Here is a 15630-nt window from a genome sequence, read left to right as displayed (position 1 = left end):
GGATGTGGCCTTTCAGGTTATGTCGAATATAGGACTCGTGTTTACTGTGAATAGATACTTTTGGTCATGTTTCCTCCAGCACTTCACAAGGTCCTTTGCTGTTTTTCTGGATTGATTTGCAATTTTCTGCACCAAAGTACTTTCATCTATGCGAGAGACAGAACGCATCTCCTTCCTGAGCGGTAATGACGACTGCATGGTCCCATGGACTGTTCTATACTTGCGTACTATTGTTTGTACAGATGAACTGAGGTCACACGTTTCTTTGCCTGATTTCTTTTGATTTTCCCATGATGTCAAGCAGGCACTGAGTTGAAGGTAGGCCTTGAAATACATCCACAGGTACACTCCAATTGACTCAAATATGATGTCAATTTAGCTATCAAAGCTTCTATAGCCATGACATAATTTTCTGGAATTTTCAAGCTGTTTAAAGGCAACACAGTCAACTTAGGTTATGTGAAGTGTCTGACCCACTGGAATTGTGATAAGTGATTATAAGTGAAATAATCTGTCTGTAAACAATTGTTGGAAAATGACTTTTTGTGCATTACGCAAAAATGACGGTACTTAGAATGACTACAAAACGGAAACAATGACTTGTGCCAAATGCACAAAGTAGATTACCTAACCGACTGCCAAAACTAAGATAACAAGAAATTTGAGGTTGAAAAACGAAGTTTTAGATGACTCCAACCTTAAGTGTATGTAAACTTCCGACTTCAACTGTACATATGAGATGAGTAAATGCAAGATATGTCCAGCATTATTATGTGAATGAGATACCATAGTAATAGCTAACAGCAAAAACATATATACACATGAGAAGAGTTAAGGCCAGGTATGCTAAACATTTGGGGACTTAAAATAACGTATAGACGTAGAATAGTATAGAATACAGTATATACATATGAGATGAGTAATGCCAGATATGTAAACATTAAAGTGACTAGTGTTCCATTCCTTAAAGTGGACAGTGATTCCTAGTATATGCCTCTAATGTGCTAGTGATGGCTMTTTAATATGGCTGCAATCCCGTAAACGGGATCGATATGACAACAGCCAGTGAAAGTGCAGGGCGCCAAATTCAAACAACAGAAATCTCATAATTAAAATTCCTCAAGCATACAAGTATTTCACACCATTTTAAAGATACACATCTTGTTAATCCTACCACAGTGTCCGATTTCAAAAAGGCTTTACAGCGAAAGCACCACAAACGATTATGTTAGGTCACCGCAAAATCACAGAAAAACACAGCCATTTTTCCAGCCAAAGACAGGAGTCACAAAAAGTAGAAATAGAGATAAAATGAATCACTAATCTTTGATGATCTTCATCAGATGACACTCATAGGACTTCGTGTTACACATTACATATATGTTTTGTTCGATAAAGTTCATATTTATGTCCAAAAACCTCAGTTTACTTTGGCGCCATGTTCAGAAATGCCTCCAAAATATCCGGAGAAATTGCAGAGAGCCACATCAAATAACATAAATACTCATCATAAACTTTGATGAAAGATACATGTTTTACATAGAATTAAAGATACACTTGTTCTTAATGCAACCGCTATGTCAGATTTCAAAAAAGCTTTACGGCAAAAGCACAATATTCAATAATCTGAGAACAGCGTTCAGCCACAAAAGGAAGCCATACAGTTACCCGCCAAATTGTGCAGTCAACAAAACTCAAAAAATAGCATAAATCTTCACTCACCTTTACTGATCTTTGTCGGAATGCACTCCCAGGACTCCCACTTCCACAAGAAATGTTTGTTTTGTTCGGTAATGTCCATCATTTATGTCCAAATAGCTATTTTTGTTAGCGTGTTTGGTAAACAAATCCAAAGTCAGGAATCGCGCTCACTAAAAGCAGACGAAATGTCAAAAAGTTCCGTAACAGTCAGTAGAAACATGTSAAACGATGTATTGAATCAATCTTTAGGATGTTTTTAACATAAATCTTCAATACTGTTCCAACCGGAGAATTCCATTGTCTTCAGAAGTGCGATGYAACAGAGCTCCCTCATGTGAACGCGCATGGTCAGAGCATGGTCAGCTCATGATAGACCTTACTCATTCCCGTCTCCTTCGGCCCCACCTCACAGTATAAGCATCAGACAAGGTTCTACAGACTGTTGAAATCTAGTGGATGCCGTAGGAAGTGCAAACTGACCCATATCCCACTGTGTATTTGATAYGTGATGCGTTGAAAACCTACAAACCTCAGATTTCCCACTTCCTGGTTGTTGTTTTTTTCAGGTTTTTGCCTGCCATATGAGTTCTGTTGTACTCACAGACATCATTCAAACAGTTTTAGAAACTTCAGAGTGTTTTCTATCCAATACTAATAATAATATGCATATATTAGCAACTGGGACTGAGGAGCAGGCAGTTTATTCTGGGCACCTCTGGGCACCTTTTCATCCAAGCTACTCAATACTGCCCCTGCAGCCATAAGAAGTTAATAGTCTGATGGCCTTGAGATAAGCTGTTTTTCAGTCTCTCGGTCCCAGCTTTGCTGCACCTGTACTGACCTCGCCTTCTGGATAATAGCAGGGTGAACATGCAGAGGCTCGGGTGGTTGATGTCGTTGATGATCTTTTTGGCCTTCCTGTGACATCGGGTGCTGTAGGTGTCCTGGAGGGTGGGTAGTTTGCCCCCGGTAATGCGTTGGGCAGACCGCACCATGCTCTGGAGTGCCTTGCATTTGTGGGTGGTGCAGTTGCCATACCAGGCGGTTATACAGCCCGACAGGATGCTTTCAATTGTGCATCTGTAAAAATGTGTGATGGTTTTAGGTGACAAGCCAAATTTCTTTAGCCTCCTGAGATTGAAGAGGCTCTGTTGCGCCAGGTTCTCTGTTTATTCTACATGTGTGACTGTTACAAAACAGGATATTTGAATGAATGACTCCCATTAATGTGATGGGAGCTGCATTACAATGCATAATACACACAACCACAAGCTATTTGGGATGGTGAATGGAGAATTTACTTTTTTATGAAGTTCTTTGGATTCTACTTTGCCGTACTTTACATGTCAACCGTAATTTACATTACACCGTAATTTACAATACACATGCTTATTTAGACGTTTAGTGACTTGATGCCTACTGTGCCAAAGTGATTTAGAGTTGTTAAATGGGAGTGACCCGTGTGTTGCTATCAGGGTGGCTCTAGCCTTTTGGGGACCCTATGCGGGCTAAAAAAATGTGTGGCCCTCCTCTTCATGGCAGAGAAAAGTTTTAATGAAGGTTTTCTGCAGTTCTACACATTTTTCCATTGGCTGAGAGAAAATGTTGCATTTTCGGCCATGATTAGCAAAAGTTTAGATAACTGACAAATTTACATATCTAAAAATGATTAGCTGACATGGTTAATTGAGTGACTGTCATTGACTGACAAAACAAGAGAAAAACTGCTGATGCACAACCACATTTCAAACTGTTGAAACCCTGACTGAGTTCATCCCCCCGACTGCTTATGCCTGGAGCCAGCCCTGGTTGCTTTATTGTCAAAATTCTGCTTTTAACAACCATCAGAATTGGGTAAAAAAAGGGGTTATTCACGGCAACATATTATGCAATAATTAAGAGTAAGCAAAGTGCAAAAATTATATCAAACGTTTTACCATTGCAACGTTTGATGTAGGCCTACAATCACATTCAATGTTGTTGTCTGAAGCGTGCTATAGAGTTCACAGCTGGCGATGCCTCATCACAATGGATTACTCCCCATCATTTGCAATAATGTCAATGAGTGTAATCACAATTTTTCCTTTGCGGTAAAAATATCAAATAAAAATGTTTTATTGTCACATACACCTGATAGGTGCAGTGAATATGTTGTTTTACAGGGTCAGCCATAGTAGTACAGTGCCCTTGGAGCAAATTGTGGTTAAGTGCTTTGCTCAAGAGCACATCAACATATTTTTTACCGTGTTGACTCGGGTATTCAAACCAGCAACCATTTGGTTAGTGGCCCTTCTCCTTAAACCGCTAGGCTACCTAGTACCTGGCTCAGAGTTTGTCTGGGCAGTGTCTTAAGATCATCCTAAAATCTGCTCTGAGCTGGGAGTTCATTTAGTCTTATAACAGGTTTTAACAAGATTCCTAGGACCTTTTCTGAGATGCTTTGTGGATATAGGCCATGAGCTGATTATTGATACAGGGTTTGAGCTTAAGTTAACACACACACACCCACTTAATGAACCTGTCACCAGATTCCTGTCTTCACGCTGACACTGATGAGCCTTCAGTCAGGATCCACTGCCATGTACAGTATCTGTCGCTATTGTTTGTAAATTGGGCTGTGTGTGTGTACTACGTATGTGTTGCCTCCGTGTGGTCTGGTTACCCTGAGCCTGGCAGGAACCATAATGCCCAGAACGCAGACTGCAGTGTTTGGTCTACCCTGAAAAGTGACACCTAACCGATAAGGACTGGGGTGGGTCCCTCACAGCTCTTAGATCATTCCCAACAGTCTCGTCAAATAAGTAATGTCCGATAAGCAGCAACAAAGTAGAAGAAATTAGAATGTGCTTGGAAATCTATATTTCTGTGGACATAAAGAAAAAGATGAATACACAATACAAGTAATACTCATTCTTTCTCTTGCTCTCTCTCTCCTCTTCTCTCCATGCCTGAGAGCAGTGTTAGTCTGTGGTGATGTGTAAACCACAACCCCAGTCATTAAGGCCTCTATTGTTCCAAGGCAGTTGCAGAGAGAAGACCCACATTGTGACTCACATAAACTTTACATTGTTCTGTCCAACTGGGGTCAAGCAGTGCAGTCCCTTTTGTGTGTGGCTGTGTGTGTGTGTGTGTGTGTGTGTGTGTGTGTGTGTGTGTGTGTGTGTGTTGTCTGTCTGTCTGTCTGTCTGTCTGTCTGTCTGTCGCTGTCTGTCTTCTGTCTGTCGTGTCTGTCTGTCTGTCTGTCTGTCTGTCTGTCTGTCTGTCTGTCTGTCTGTCTGTCTGTCTGTCTGTCTGTCGTCTGTCTGTCTGTCTGTCAGTCTGTGTCTGTGTCTGCGCGAGTGCGCGAGCGAGCTTAGCATCAGAATCAAACTGTAGGGCTCAGGACACGTCCGCTGGTGTGCGATGGGGGAAATGATGTCAGCTTAACAATGTAGCCAGCCATCATGGCTTGCATATCATTATTGCTCATATTAAATCTTAAACACACATACAACTGATTGGTCCATACTAATGTCTGTCTGGATGTATGCCAGCTCTAATGCTGCTCGGTGTTAATGTTCAATCCAGCTGCTTGTAAAATAGAAGTGAACTTCAGTGGCCTGGTAGACTTTTACAACTTTTTCAGCAATACTTTCTAAGTATATTGTGTGGAAGTGTGACATTAAGATAATAAACAAAGCTTTTATTGAAATACATTTTTGAGAGCAGGAGAAATGCAAAGACTTGTGCTTACAGTATGCAGGCGTAGAGATAGGTGAACAAAAAGTAGGAATAATAGGATTAGATTAGTGAGAAATAACACCTGTAATACTGTGTCCCTGAAAGGTGGTTTCTCTAAAGGTCCTGTGAGTTAACAGAATTTAGCCTTGCCCAGAGCTCGGGAGATGCACTCACCTATAAAACATTGCTGGGCTTGGCTGTGGAGTCCAGCTCCCTGGCGGGCTGTCAGCCGGCAGACCTGGGATCACTCCCAGACCATCCCTCATGAATTTCTCAGAAGCCAGGTGTATTTTTAGCTGCCCCAGTTATGTAACATGCACCTGTCATGTGATATCTGCACGGAGAGGAGAAGAGGGGGCAAAACTGGCCTCTGGCTGGGGCCTAGAAGTGAATACGGCAAAACCGATGATATTGTTTTCGTCTTAACACACATGCACGCACACATTTATCCGACTGACTTTGTCCTTGTGTTGCACAGACAGAGCTGGGACTTAGCCACCAAGTTAGTGCCAGGTAAGCTCATGTTAAAGCTTCACTGAACCACAACATTCTGATGTGTCACACTTTAACCTCTGTTGTAACCGGCAGTATTGTGAAGTTCTAGAGCTCTGCCTCGTCTCCCGGAGGAGATATTTTGCCTGAGCATGTCAAACAGGTGAAATTACTGCAGAGGGATGTCCCGCACTGGAGGCCTATAACAGATTGTTTGCTTGTTAATACGACCCAATGTGTTGCCATCTATCATTACAGCAGTTGGATGACGCTGGTAGTGTTGGCTGCTTTTGTCTTTTGATTCAACATTCAATATAAACAGATCTTTAACTGTATCTACAGTAGGACTATGTGTCACTGTATGAATATTTCATGTAGGCATCTTGTATGGACAACACTATCCACGCCCCATCTCTACCTTTAACCCCCCTTCTCACCTCTGTCCTCTCCCCCTCCTTCTTCCAGGTACGCTGGATGGTCACCTGTCAGCCCTGCTGTGGATCGCCATGCTGGTGTCCCTGGCGATCGTCATCATCCTGCCCCAGCCCCACGGCGTCCGGGTCCTRATCACCTCCACCATCCTCCGTCTCATCTTCTCTGTGGGCCTGGAGCCCACCCTCTTCCTGCTAGGGGCCTTTAACGTGAGTGTGTGTGTGCGTGCGTGCGTGCCTCTGTGACTGGGAAGGTTTGTGGTCACATGGTCCTGTCACAGTAGCTCCTGTGCCCTCAAACGCCTTATCCAGTGTCCTTGCCTGACCTGTATGTGAGGTGAAGTGTGTAGTGTGTCACTGTGGGATTCCACAGAGCTGTGGCGCTCTTGTGTCAACCAGACCAAATGAACACTCACTGTACCTATCCAGTGTATGTGACAAAAAAATAAAACATTATTATTATTATATATATTTTTTGTTGGATGGATGCATGACCAATGCTTCTTGCACATCAAGTTTTCTGGAATGATGTCAACTTTTCCGGGAGCAATTTTCCACCTCTATGCCAGTCTCTGTAAAATAACAAAAGTTGGTTGAGTCTTAGTCTGCTGTGCTTTATTGTTTCTGAATCTCTTTACTTAGTTGTAACAGATGCCAGTATGTACTTTTAAATGAACATGGCAAAGTTTTTGCTCTTTGACTCAATCCTTCGATGTTTTCCACTGTTCCTCAGGTGGGCAATAAGATGATCTTCTTGATGAGTTTTGTGGGGAACAGAGGGACGTTCACACGGGGCTACAAGGCCATGATCATGGATGTAGAGTTCCTCTACCACCTCCTCTACCTGATCATCTGTAGTCTGGGTGTCTTCGTCCATGTCTTCTTCTACAGTCTGCTGGTAAAAACTGTACACTCACTCACTCGCCTTCTCGCTCGCTCGCTCGCTCACTCTCTCAAATCAAATCAATTCAAAGTTGATTGGTTGCATACACATATTTAGCAGATGTTATTAATTAAGGGTGTGGCAAAATGCTTGTGTTCCTAGCTCCAACAGTGAAGAAATATCTAACAATACACAACAATACACATACATCTAAAAGTAAAAGAATGGAATTAAGAAATATAAAAATATTAGGACGAGCAATGTCGGAGTTTGGAGTATGTGTGCATATACAGTTGAAGTCGGAAGTTTACATACACCTTAGCCAAATACAATTAAACTTAGTTTTTCACAATTCCTGACTAAATCCTAGTAAAAATTCCCTGTCTTAGGTCAGTTAGGATCACCACTTTATTTTAAGAATGTGAAATGTCAGAATAATAGTAGAGAGAATGATTTATTTCAGCTTTTATTTCTTTCATTACATTCCCAATGGGTCAGAAGTGTACATACTGTCACGTTCCTGACCTGTTTTCCTTTGTTTTTGTATTTGTTTAGTTGGTCAGGGCGTGAGTTGGGTGGGTTTGTCCTATGTGTGATTTTTATGTTGGGATGTTTGTGTTCGGCCGGGTATGATTCTCAATCAGAGACAGCTGTCAATCGTTGTCTGATTGAGAATCATACTTAGCAGCCTGGTTTCACGTGTTTTTGTGGTGTTTGTCTTCCGTGTAGTCGTTGTGCACACGGGACTGTTGTCGGTTTTTCTATTTGTTATTTTGTTCATTATAGTGTTCAGTTCGATCTAATAAATTATGGACACTAACCACTCCGCGTATTGGTCCGATCCTTCTCGCCTCTCCTCGTCCGAGGAGGAGGAATTAGAAACCCGTGACATCACTCAATTATATTGGTAGCATTGCTTTAAATTGTTTAATTTGGGTCAAACGTTTCGGGAGCCTTCCACAAGCTTCCAAATAAGTTGGGTGAATTTTCGCCCATTCCTCTGACAGAGCTGGGTAACGAGTCAGGTTTGTAGGCCTCCTTTCTCGCACAAGCTTTTTCAGTTCTGCCACAAATGTTCTATAGGATTGAGGTAAGGGCTTTGTGATGGCCACTCCAAAACCTTGACTTTGTTGTCCTAAGCCATCTTGCCACAACTTTGGAATATGCTTGGGTCATTGTCCATTTGGAAGACCCATTTGCGACCAAGCTTTAACTTCCTGACTGATGTCTTGAGATGTTGCTTCAATATATCCACATAATGTTCCACCCTCATGATGCCATTTATTTTGTGAAGTGCACCAGTCCCTCCTGCAGCAAAGCACCCCACAACATGATGCTGCCACCTCCGTGCTTCATGGTTGGGATGTTTTTTGCTTGCAACCTCCCCCTTTTCCTCCAAACATAACGATGGTCGTTATGGCCAAACAGTTCTATTTTAGTTTTTCAGACCAGAGGATATTTCTCCAAAAAGTACAATCTTTGTCCCCATGTGCAGTTGCAAACCATATCTTTCTATGGCGGTTTGTGCAGTGGCTTCTTCCTTGCTGAGGCGGCCTTTCAGGTTATGTCGATATAGGACTCGTTTTACTGTGGATATAGATACTTTTGTACCTGTTTCCTCCAGCATCTTCACAAGGTCCTTTGCTGTTGTCTGGATAGATTTTCACTTTTCTCACCAAAGTACGTTCATCTCTAGGAGACAGAACGCATCTCCTTCCTGAGCGTTATGACGGCTGCGTCGTCCCATGGTGTTTATACTTGCGTACTATTGTTTGTAACGATAACGTGGTACCTTCAGGCGTTTGGAAGTTGTTCCCGGGATGAACCAGACTTGTGGAGGTCTACACATTTTTTTCTGAGGTCTGGCTGATTTCTTTGATTTTCCCATGATGTCAAGGCGGCACTGAGTTCAAAGGTAGGCCTTGAAATACATCCACAGGTACACCTCCAATGACTCAAATGATGTCAATTAGCCTATCAGAAGCTTCTATAGCCATAACATCATTTTCTGGAATTTTCCAAGCTGTTTAAGGCACAGTCAACTTAGTGTATGTAAATGTCTGACCCACTGGATGATGTGATAAGTGAAATAATCTGTCTGTAACAATTGTTGGAAAAATGACTTGTGTCATGCACAAGTTGATGTCCTAACCGACTTGCCAAACTATAGTTTGATAACAAGAAATTTGTGGAGTGGTTGAAAAACGAGTTTTGAAGACTCCGACCTAAGTGTATGTAAACTTCCGACTTCAACTGTAGGGCAGCAGCCTCTAAGGTTCAGGGTTTAGTAACCAGGTGGTAGCCGGCTAGTGACTAAGTTCAGGGCAGGGTACGTGGTGGAGGCGGCTAGTGAGGGTTATTTAACAGTCTGATGGCCTTGGATAGAAGCTCTTTTCAGTCTCTCGCCCAGCTTTGATGAACCTGTACTGACCTTGCCTTCTGGATGATAGTGGGGTAAACAGGACGTTGCTTGGGTGGCTGAGGTCCTTGATGATCTTCTTGCCTTCCTGTGACACCGGGTGCTGTAGGTGTCCTGGGGGTGGCAGTGTGCCCCCGGTGATATGTCGGGCAGACTGCACCAACTCTGAGAGCCCTACGGTTACGGACAGTGCATTTGCCGTACCAGGTGTGATACATCCGACAGGATGCTCTCCATGGTGCTTCTGTAAAATTTTCTGAGGGTCTTTGTGTAACCGGTGTGAAATGGTAGCTAGTTAGCGGGTGCGCACCAGCAATGTTTCAATCGGTGACGTCACTCGCTCTGAACTTGAAGTAGTTGTTTCACGTGGCTTTTGTGGCGCGATGGTAACGGAAGCTCGTGGGAGGCAGGTGTTGATGTGTGCAGAGGGTCCCTGGTTCGAGCCCTGTTAGAGCGAGGAGGGGATGGAAGCAATACGGTTACATTGATGCTGTTGACCTGGATCACTGGTTGCTGCGGAAAAGGAGGAGGTCAAAAGGGGGTGAGTGTAACCGGTGTGAAATGGCTAGCTAGTTAGCGGGTGTGTGCTAATAATGTTTCAATCTTGGTATGTAATCGCTCTGAGACTTGAAGTAGTTGTTTCCTTTGCTCTGTAAGGGCCGCYGCTTTTCTGGAGGGATGGGTAACGGTGCTTCGAGGGTGACTGTTGTCCATGTGTGCAGAGGGTCCCTGGTTTGAGCTCAGGTAGGGGCGAGGAGAGGAACAGAAGCAAATGCTGTTACATTATGGCCAAGCAACATTTCTTCAACCTCCTGAGTATGCATACCACCTCAAAACATCCTCCTGAGGTTGCAATCCATTTCAGCACACTGTCTGTGTGGGTGGACTGTTTCAGATTGTCAATTATGTGTATGCTGAGAAACTTCTTCACTGCGGCCCCGTCGATTTGGATGGGGGCATGCTCCCTCTGCTGTCTCCTGAAGTCCACAATCAGCTCCTTCGTTTTGTTGGCGACACTCCACCATGGCCCTCATGTCCTCCCTGTAGGCTGTCTCGTCATTGTTGGTAATCAAACCTACCTCTGTTGTGTCGTCTGCAAACTTGATGATTGAGTTGGAGGCGTGCACGGCCACGCAGTATTGGGTGAACAGGGAGTACAGGAGGTGGCTGAACACGCACCCTTGTGGGGCCCCTGTGTTGAGGATCAGCATAGTGGAGGTTTTGTTACCTACCTTTACCACCTGGGGGCGACCGGTCAGGAAGTCCATGACCCAGTTGCACAGGGCGGGGCTCAGACACAGGGCCCCGAGCTTAACCTCTCTAGGGTATGTGGGACGGTAGCGTCCCACCTCGTCAACAGCCAGTGAAACTGCAGGGCGCCAATTTCAAAACAACAGAAATCCKATAATTAAAATTCCTCAAACATACATGTATTTTACACCATTTTAAAGATACACTTGTTGTAAATTCAGCCACAGTGTCCGATTTCAAAAAGGCTTTACGACGAAAGCAAACCAAACMATTATTTTAGGTCAGAGCCAAGTCACAGAAAAACACAGCCATTTTTCCAGCCAAAGAGAGGAGTCACAAAAAGCAGAAATATAGATAAGATTCATCACTAACCTTTGATGATCTTCATCAGATGACACTCATAGGACTTCATGTTACACAATACATGTATGTTTTGTTCGGTAGGGTTCATATTTATATCAAAAAATCTGAGTTTACATTGGCGCGTTATGTTCAGTAGTTCCAAAACATCCGGTGATTTTGCAGAGAGCCACATCAATTTACAGAAATAGTCATCATAAATGTTGATGAAAATACAAGTGTTATACATGGAATTTTAGATCCACTTCTCCTTAATGCAACCGATGTGTCAGATTTCAAAAAAACTTTACGGAAAAAGCACACTATCTAATAATCTGAGTACGGTGCTCAGACACCAAATCAACCCAAAGAGATATCCACCATGTTGGAGTCAACAGAAGTCAGAAATAGCATTATAAATATTCACTTACCTTTGATGATCTTCATCAGAATGCACTCCCAGGACTCCCAGTTCCACAATAAATATTTGATTTGTTCGATAATGTCCATTTATGTCCAAATTCCTCCTTGTTGTTCACGCGTTCAGTACACAATCTAAACTCACGACGCGCGTGCAAGTCCAGCGGAAAGTACGGACGAAAAGTCCAAAAAGTTATATTACAGTCCGTAGAAACATGTCAAACGAAGTATAGAATCAATCTTTAGGATGTTTTTAACATAAATCTTCAATAATGTTCCAACCGGAGAATTCCTTTGTCTTCAGAAATGCAATGGAACTCAATCTAACTCTCACATGAACACGCATGGTCAGCTCGTGGAACTCTGGGAGAGACCTTACTCAAGCCCCTCTCATTCGCCCCCACTTCACAGTAGAAGCATCAAACAAGGTTCTAAAGACTGTTGCCATCTAGTGGAAGCCTTAGGAAGTGCAACAACCCCATTTCCACTGTATCTTGGATAAGCAAAGAGTTGAAAACCTACAAACCTCAGATTTCCCACTTCCTGGTTMGWTTTTTTCTCAGGTTTTTGAGTTCTGCCATATGAGTTCTGTTATACTCACAGACATCATTCAAACAGTTTTAGAAACTTCAGAGTGTTTTCTATCCAAATATATGCATATCCTAGGATCTGCTCCTGAGTAGCAGGCAGTTTACTCTGGGCACGCTTTTCATCCGGACGTGAAAATACTGCCCCCTACCCAAGAGAGGTTAATGATGAACTTGGAGGGTACTATGGTGTTGAAGGCTGAGCTGTAGTTAATGAACAGCATTCTTACATTCTTACAAGTATTCCTCTTGTCCAAATGGGATAGGGCAGTGCAATGGCGATTGCGTCATCTGTGGATGTTTTGAGGTGGTATGCAAATTTCAGTGGGTCTAGGGTGTAAGGTGGAGGTGATATGATTCTTAGCTAGCCTCTCAAAACACTACATGATGTCAGCTGTGAGTACTACGGGGCGATAATAATTTGTTTTAGTTACCTTCACTTTCTTGGTTACAGGAACAATGGTGGACATCTTGATGCAAGTGGGGACAGCAGACTGGGATCGGGAGAGATTGAATACATCCGTAAACAGCCAACTGGTCTGCGCATGCTCTGAGGACGCGTCTAAGGATGCCGTCTGGGCCGGCAGCCTTGCGAGGGTTAACATGTTTAAATGTCTTACTTTAGCCACGGAGAATAAGAGTTCTCGAGAGTGGCCCGCGTCAGTAGCACTGTGTTATCTTCAAAGCAGGCGAAGAAGGTGTTTAGCTTGTCCGGGAGCAAGATGTTGGTGTCCGTGACCTTGCTGGTTTTCCCTTTGTATCCCTGCCACATATGTCTCGTGTCTGAGCCGTTGATTGCGACTCCGCTTTGTGTTTGTACTGATGTTTTGCCTGTTTTATTGCCTTACACAGGGTATAACTGAACTGGGCCTTGTAGCCATCCCGGAAGGGAGAACAATGTCCCAAATTTGTTGAACCGCGAGTACTGCAAGCAATGTGTTGGTAGAACTTTAGATTTGCTTTATTGAAGTCCCCAGCTACAATAATTGCGACCTCAGGATATACACATAGTCCAGTGTACTTCCTTGCAAGCCGTCGTGGTATCGGATTGAGGGGGAATATACACCCTTTGCCGATGACTGAACAGAATTCTCTCGGGAGGTAATGCGGTCGGCATTTGATTGTGAGGTATTCTAGGTCGGGTGAACAAAAGGACTTGAYTTTCTGTACATTACCACAATCACACCATGAGAAGTTAATCATGAAACATACACCGCCGCCTTTCTTCTTCCCAGAGAGTTCTTTATTCCTATCTGCACAATGTACTGAGAACCCAACTGGTTGTATGGGACTGGGACAGTGTATCTCACTCACTCACACACTCACTCACCCTCCCCTGTCTCCCACTAAGCTGTTTGTCTCTTGTTTCTCCTGTAGCTCTTTGACCTGGTGTACAGGGAGGAGACACTGTTGAACGTGATCAAGAGTGTAACCCGTAATGGCCGCTCCATCCTGCTGACTGCCGTGCTGGCTCTCATCCTGGTCTACCTCTTCTCCATTGTTGGGTACATCTTCTTCCAAGATGACTTCCTCCTCAATATTGACAGGATACCTAATAAAACACTAGGTAAGGTCAAAGAGCAGGCACTATGACACTTAGGGGTTCGCAAACAGAACGACTTCTTCTGTCTATCCTCCCCATTCTGATTGTCACATTTTAAAATTACTTACACCTGATTTCCTGCTGTGAAAAAACTCTGCAAGGCCAAATATGGTCCCTCCATTACAATAGACAATATTAAGCCAACAAAGGCACGAGTGTTCCTCCTGACCTTTTATTTACCTGTTTGGCAGAGAGTGGAGCCAGTATGGTGGGAGATTTTCTGTCAGCAGGAGTGTGTCGGAAGGACAGCGGGGAGAACTGCTCCACAGAAGCTGTTATGGATGGTATGTGCTCCAGGAAAAGTGTGGGTATGTGTGTGCGTGTGTGTGTGCGTGCAGGCTTGCATGTGTGTCAAGGGGTTCTCCTGTGTCCTCACAGACCACCTGAGTCAGTCCTCCCCCAGAGGAGACGCTTCCCACAATTCCACTCAGACGGAAATCTGTACTATGAGGCAGTCATGGGATTAGGCCTTGGTTGGGCCTTGCTGGGTTTGGCTGGGGGAAGCACACAGGGTTTTAGACCTGGCTAGGTTTGGCTGGGCTGGGAGAGGCTATACCGACACTCCTGATGCTCAAATTGATGACATATGTCGTGCAGCTGAGAGTCGATGGATTCTGTTCAGTCAGTCGTCCTGATAAGCCTTTTGTTCCCAGCTTAAAACTTGTCAAAGAAAATGTGATATTTCAATGGGAGAAGGAGAAATAACGTGTAGTATTGGTCACCCTATGGAATCTGGATGTCACTGTGACATGCCAAATTAGCTAACGTTACGACAAGCCGGTYTGAATGACCGGCTTCACCGGGCAGCTGTATCACGTCGCTGGCAGTAGTTGACGTTGCCAATTTCTTCCATTATATTTTGAGCAGCCTACACAAGAAATAACTTGTAATGGTAGTAAACATCTTGATGGCACGGTGATACAGTCTACTGCTGCTCAATGGCAAGAGTTTGCGCTGCAAACCTGCAACTTAGCACATGGTACAGCGTCCTTGCTCCCGAGTCCCGCGTGCCAGGCACTGCTGTCTTGCGGTAACTTAGAGGGGAGTATAGATAGTGGAGCTAATATCAGGCCAGGGTGACAGGCAGCTAAAGCACATTTGTTGATTTTGTAGTCTGATAAAAACTGAATGATTCTCAACTCCCAAGTTCCAACTTCCTTCAAGTTTCAAATTCTCGCAGAAATTTCTAGCAACAAGCATAAACTAGCTTGCTAGGGAGGGCTCATTAGGACAAGGCAACTGACAGAACTGACAACCGAGTCTAGCTGTGCGACACACCTCATCAGTTTTGGGCTGGGGGAAGCGCACAGGAGTTTAGGCCTTGCTGTGTTTGGCTGGGCTGGGGGAAGCTCACAGGGGTTTAGGCCTTGCCGTGTGTATCTGCTACTGGAGGACCAGGATCCAGAGGGAGGGGAGGAGAGGTTAGGGATTAATTGCCATCAGGCACAGGACGGGTTTGCTCTGAGAGGGCGCCGGGGGCAGCTCATTGGGATCCTGGCATTCTAACAGACACTGTTGACTTCTTTAGAAAAATCTCCCAAATTAAAGATGACCTCAATGCTGCCTTAATGTGCTGAGCCAACCTTTTCTGGACCTTGTCAGGCCTGACGGTGTATGGGTTCAAACCTCATGTAGGCTTCCACCACCATCACCACCACCCAAATTAATGATACTAGTCTGGTGACTTGTTGTTTTGTGAGAACTGAGGGTCACATTGGTATTGTCAGTGGTTCCTGTGCTGGGAAGAAGCAGGCTGTGGTAGGGTTGATTTGCAGGTTTATTTT

The 15630-nt window shown here is 44.0% G+C and overlaps 1 protein-coding gene across 1 annotated transcript in view; it reads left to right on the top strand.

Annotated features, from left to right (window-relative positions):
• LOC111969325 (inositol 1,4,5-trisphosphate-gated calcium channel ITPR1-like) overlaps positions 1 to 15630 on the top strand; it is a 165818-nt gene that overhangs the window by 112106 nt on the left and 38082 nt on the right. The window contains exons 53-56 of the mRNA XM_070445560.1: positions 6379 to 6554; positions 7078 to 7242; positions 13621 to 13810; positions 14038 to 14130. Coding sequence (XP_070301661.1) covers positions 6379 to 6554; positions 7078 to 7242; positions 13621 to 13810; positions 14038 to 14130 — 624 coding nt within the window. The remainder of the gene's footprint in view (positions 1 to 6378; positions 6555 to 7077; positions 7243 to 13620; positions 13811 to 14037; positions 14131 to 15630) is intronic.

The sequence above is a fragment of the Salvelinus sp. IW2-2015 genome, linkage group LG1 (genome assembly GCF_002910315.2).
Source record: "Salvelinus sp. IW2-2015 linkage group LG1, ASM291031v2, whole genome shotgun sequence".
Classification (NCBI taxonomy): domain Eukaryota; kingdom Metazoa; phylum Chordata; class Actinopteri; order Salmoniformes; family Salmonidae; genus Salvelinus; species Salvelinus sp. IW2-2015.
Note: the sequence above shows the minus strand (reverse complement) of the source record. Positions and strands in the feature narration are given on the sequence as shown.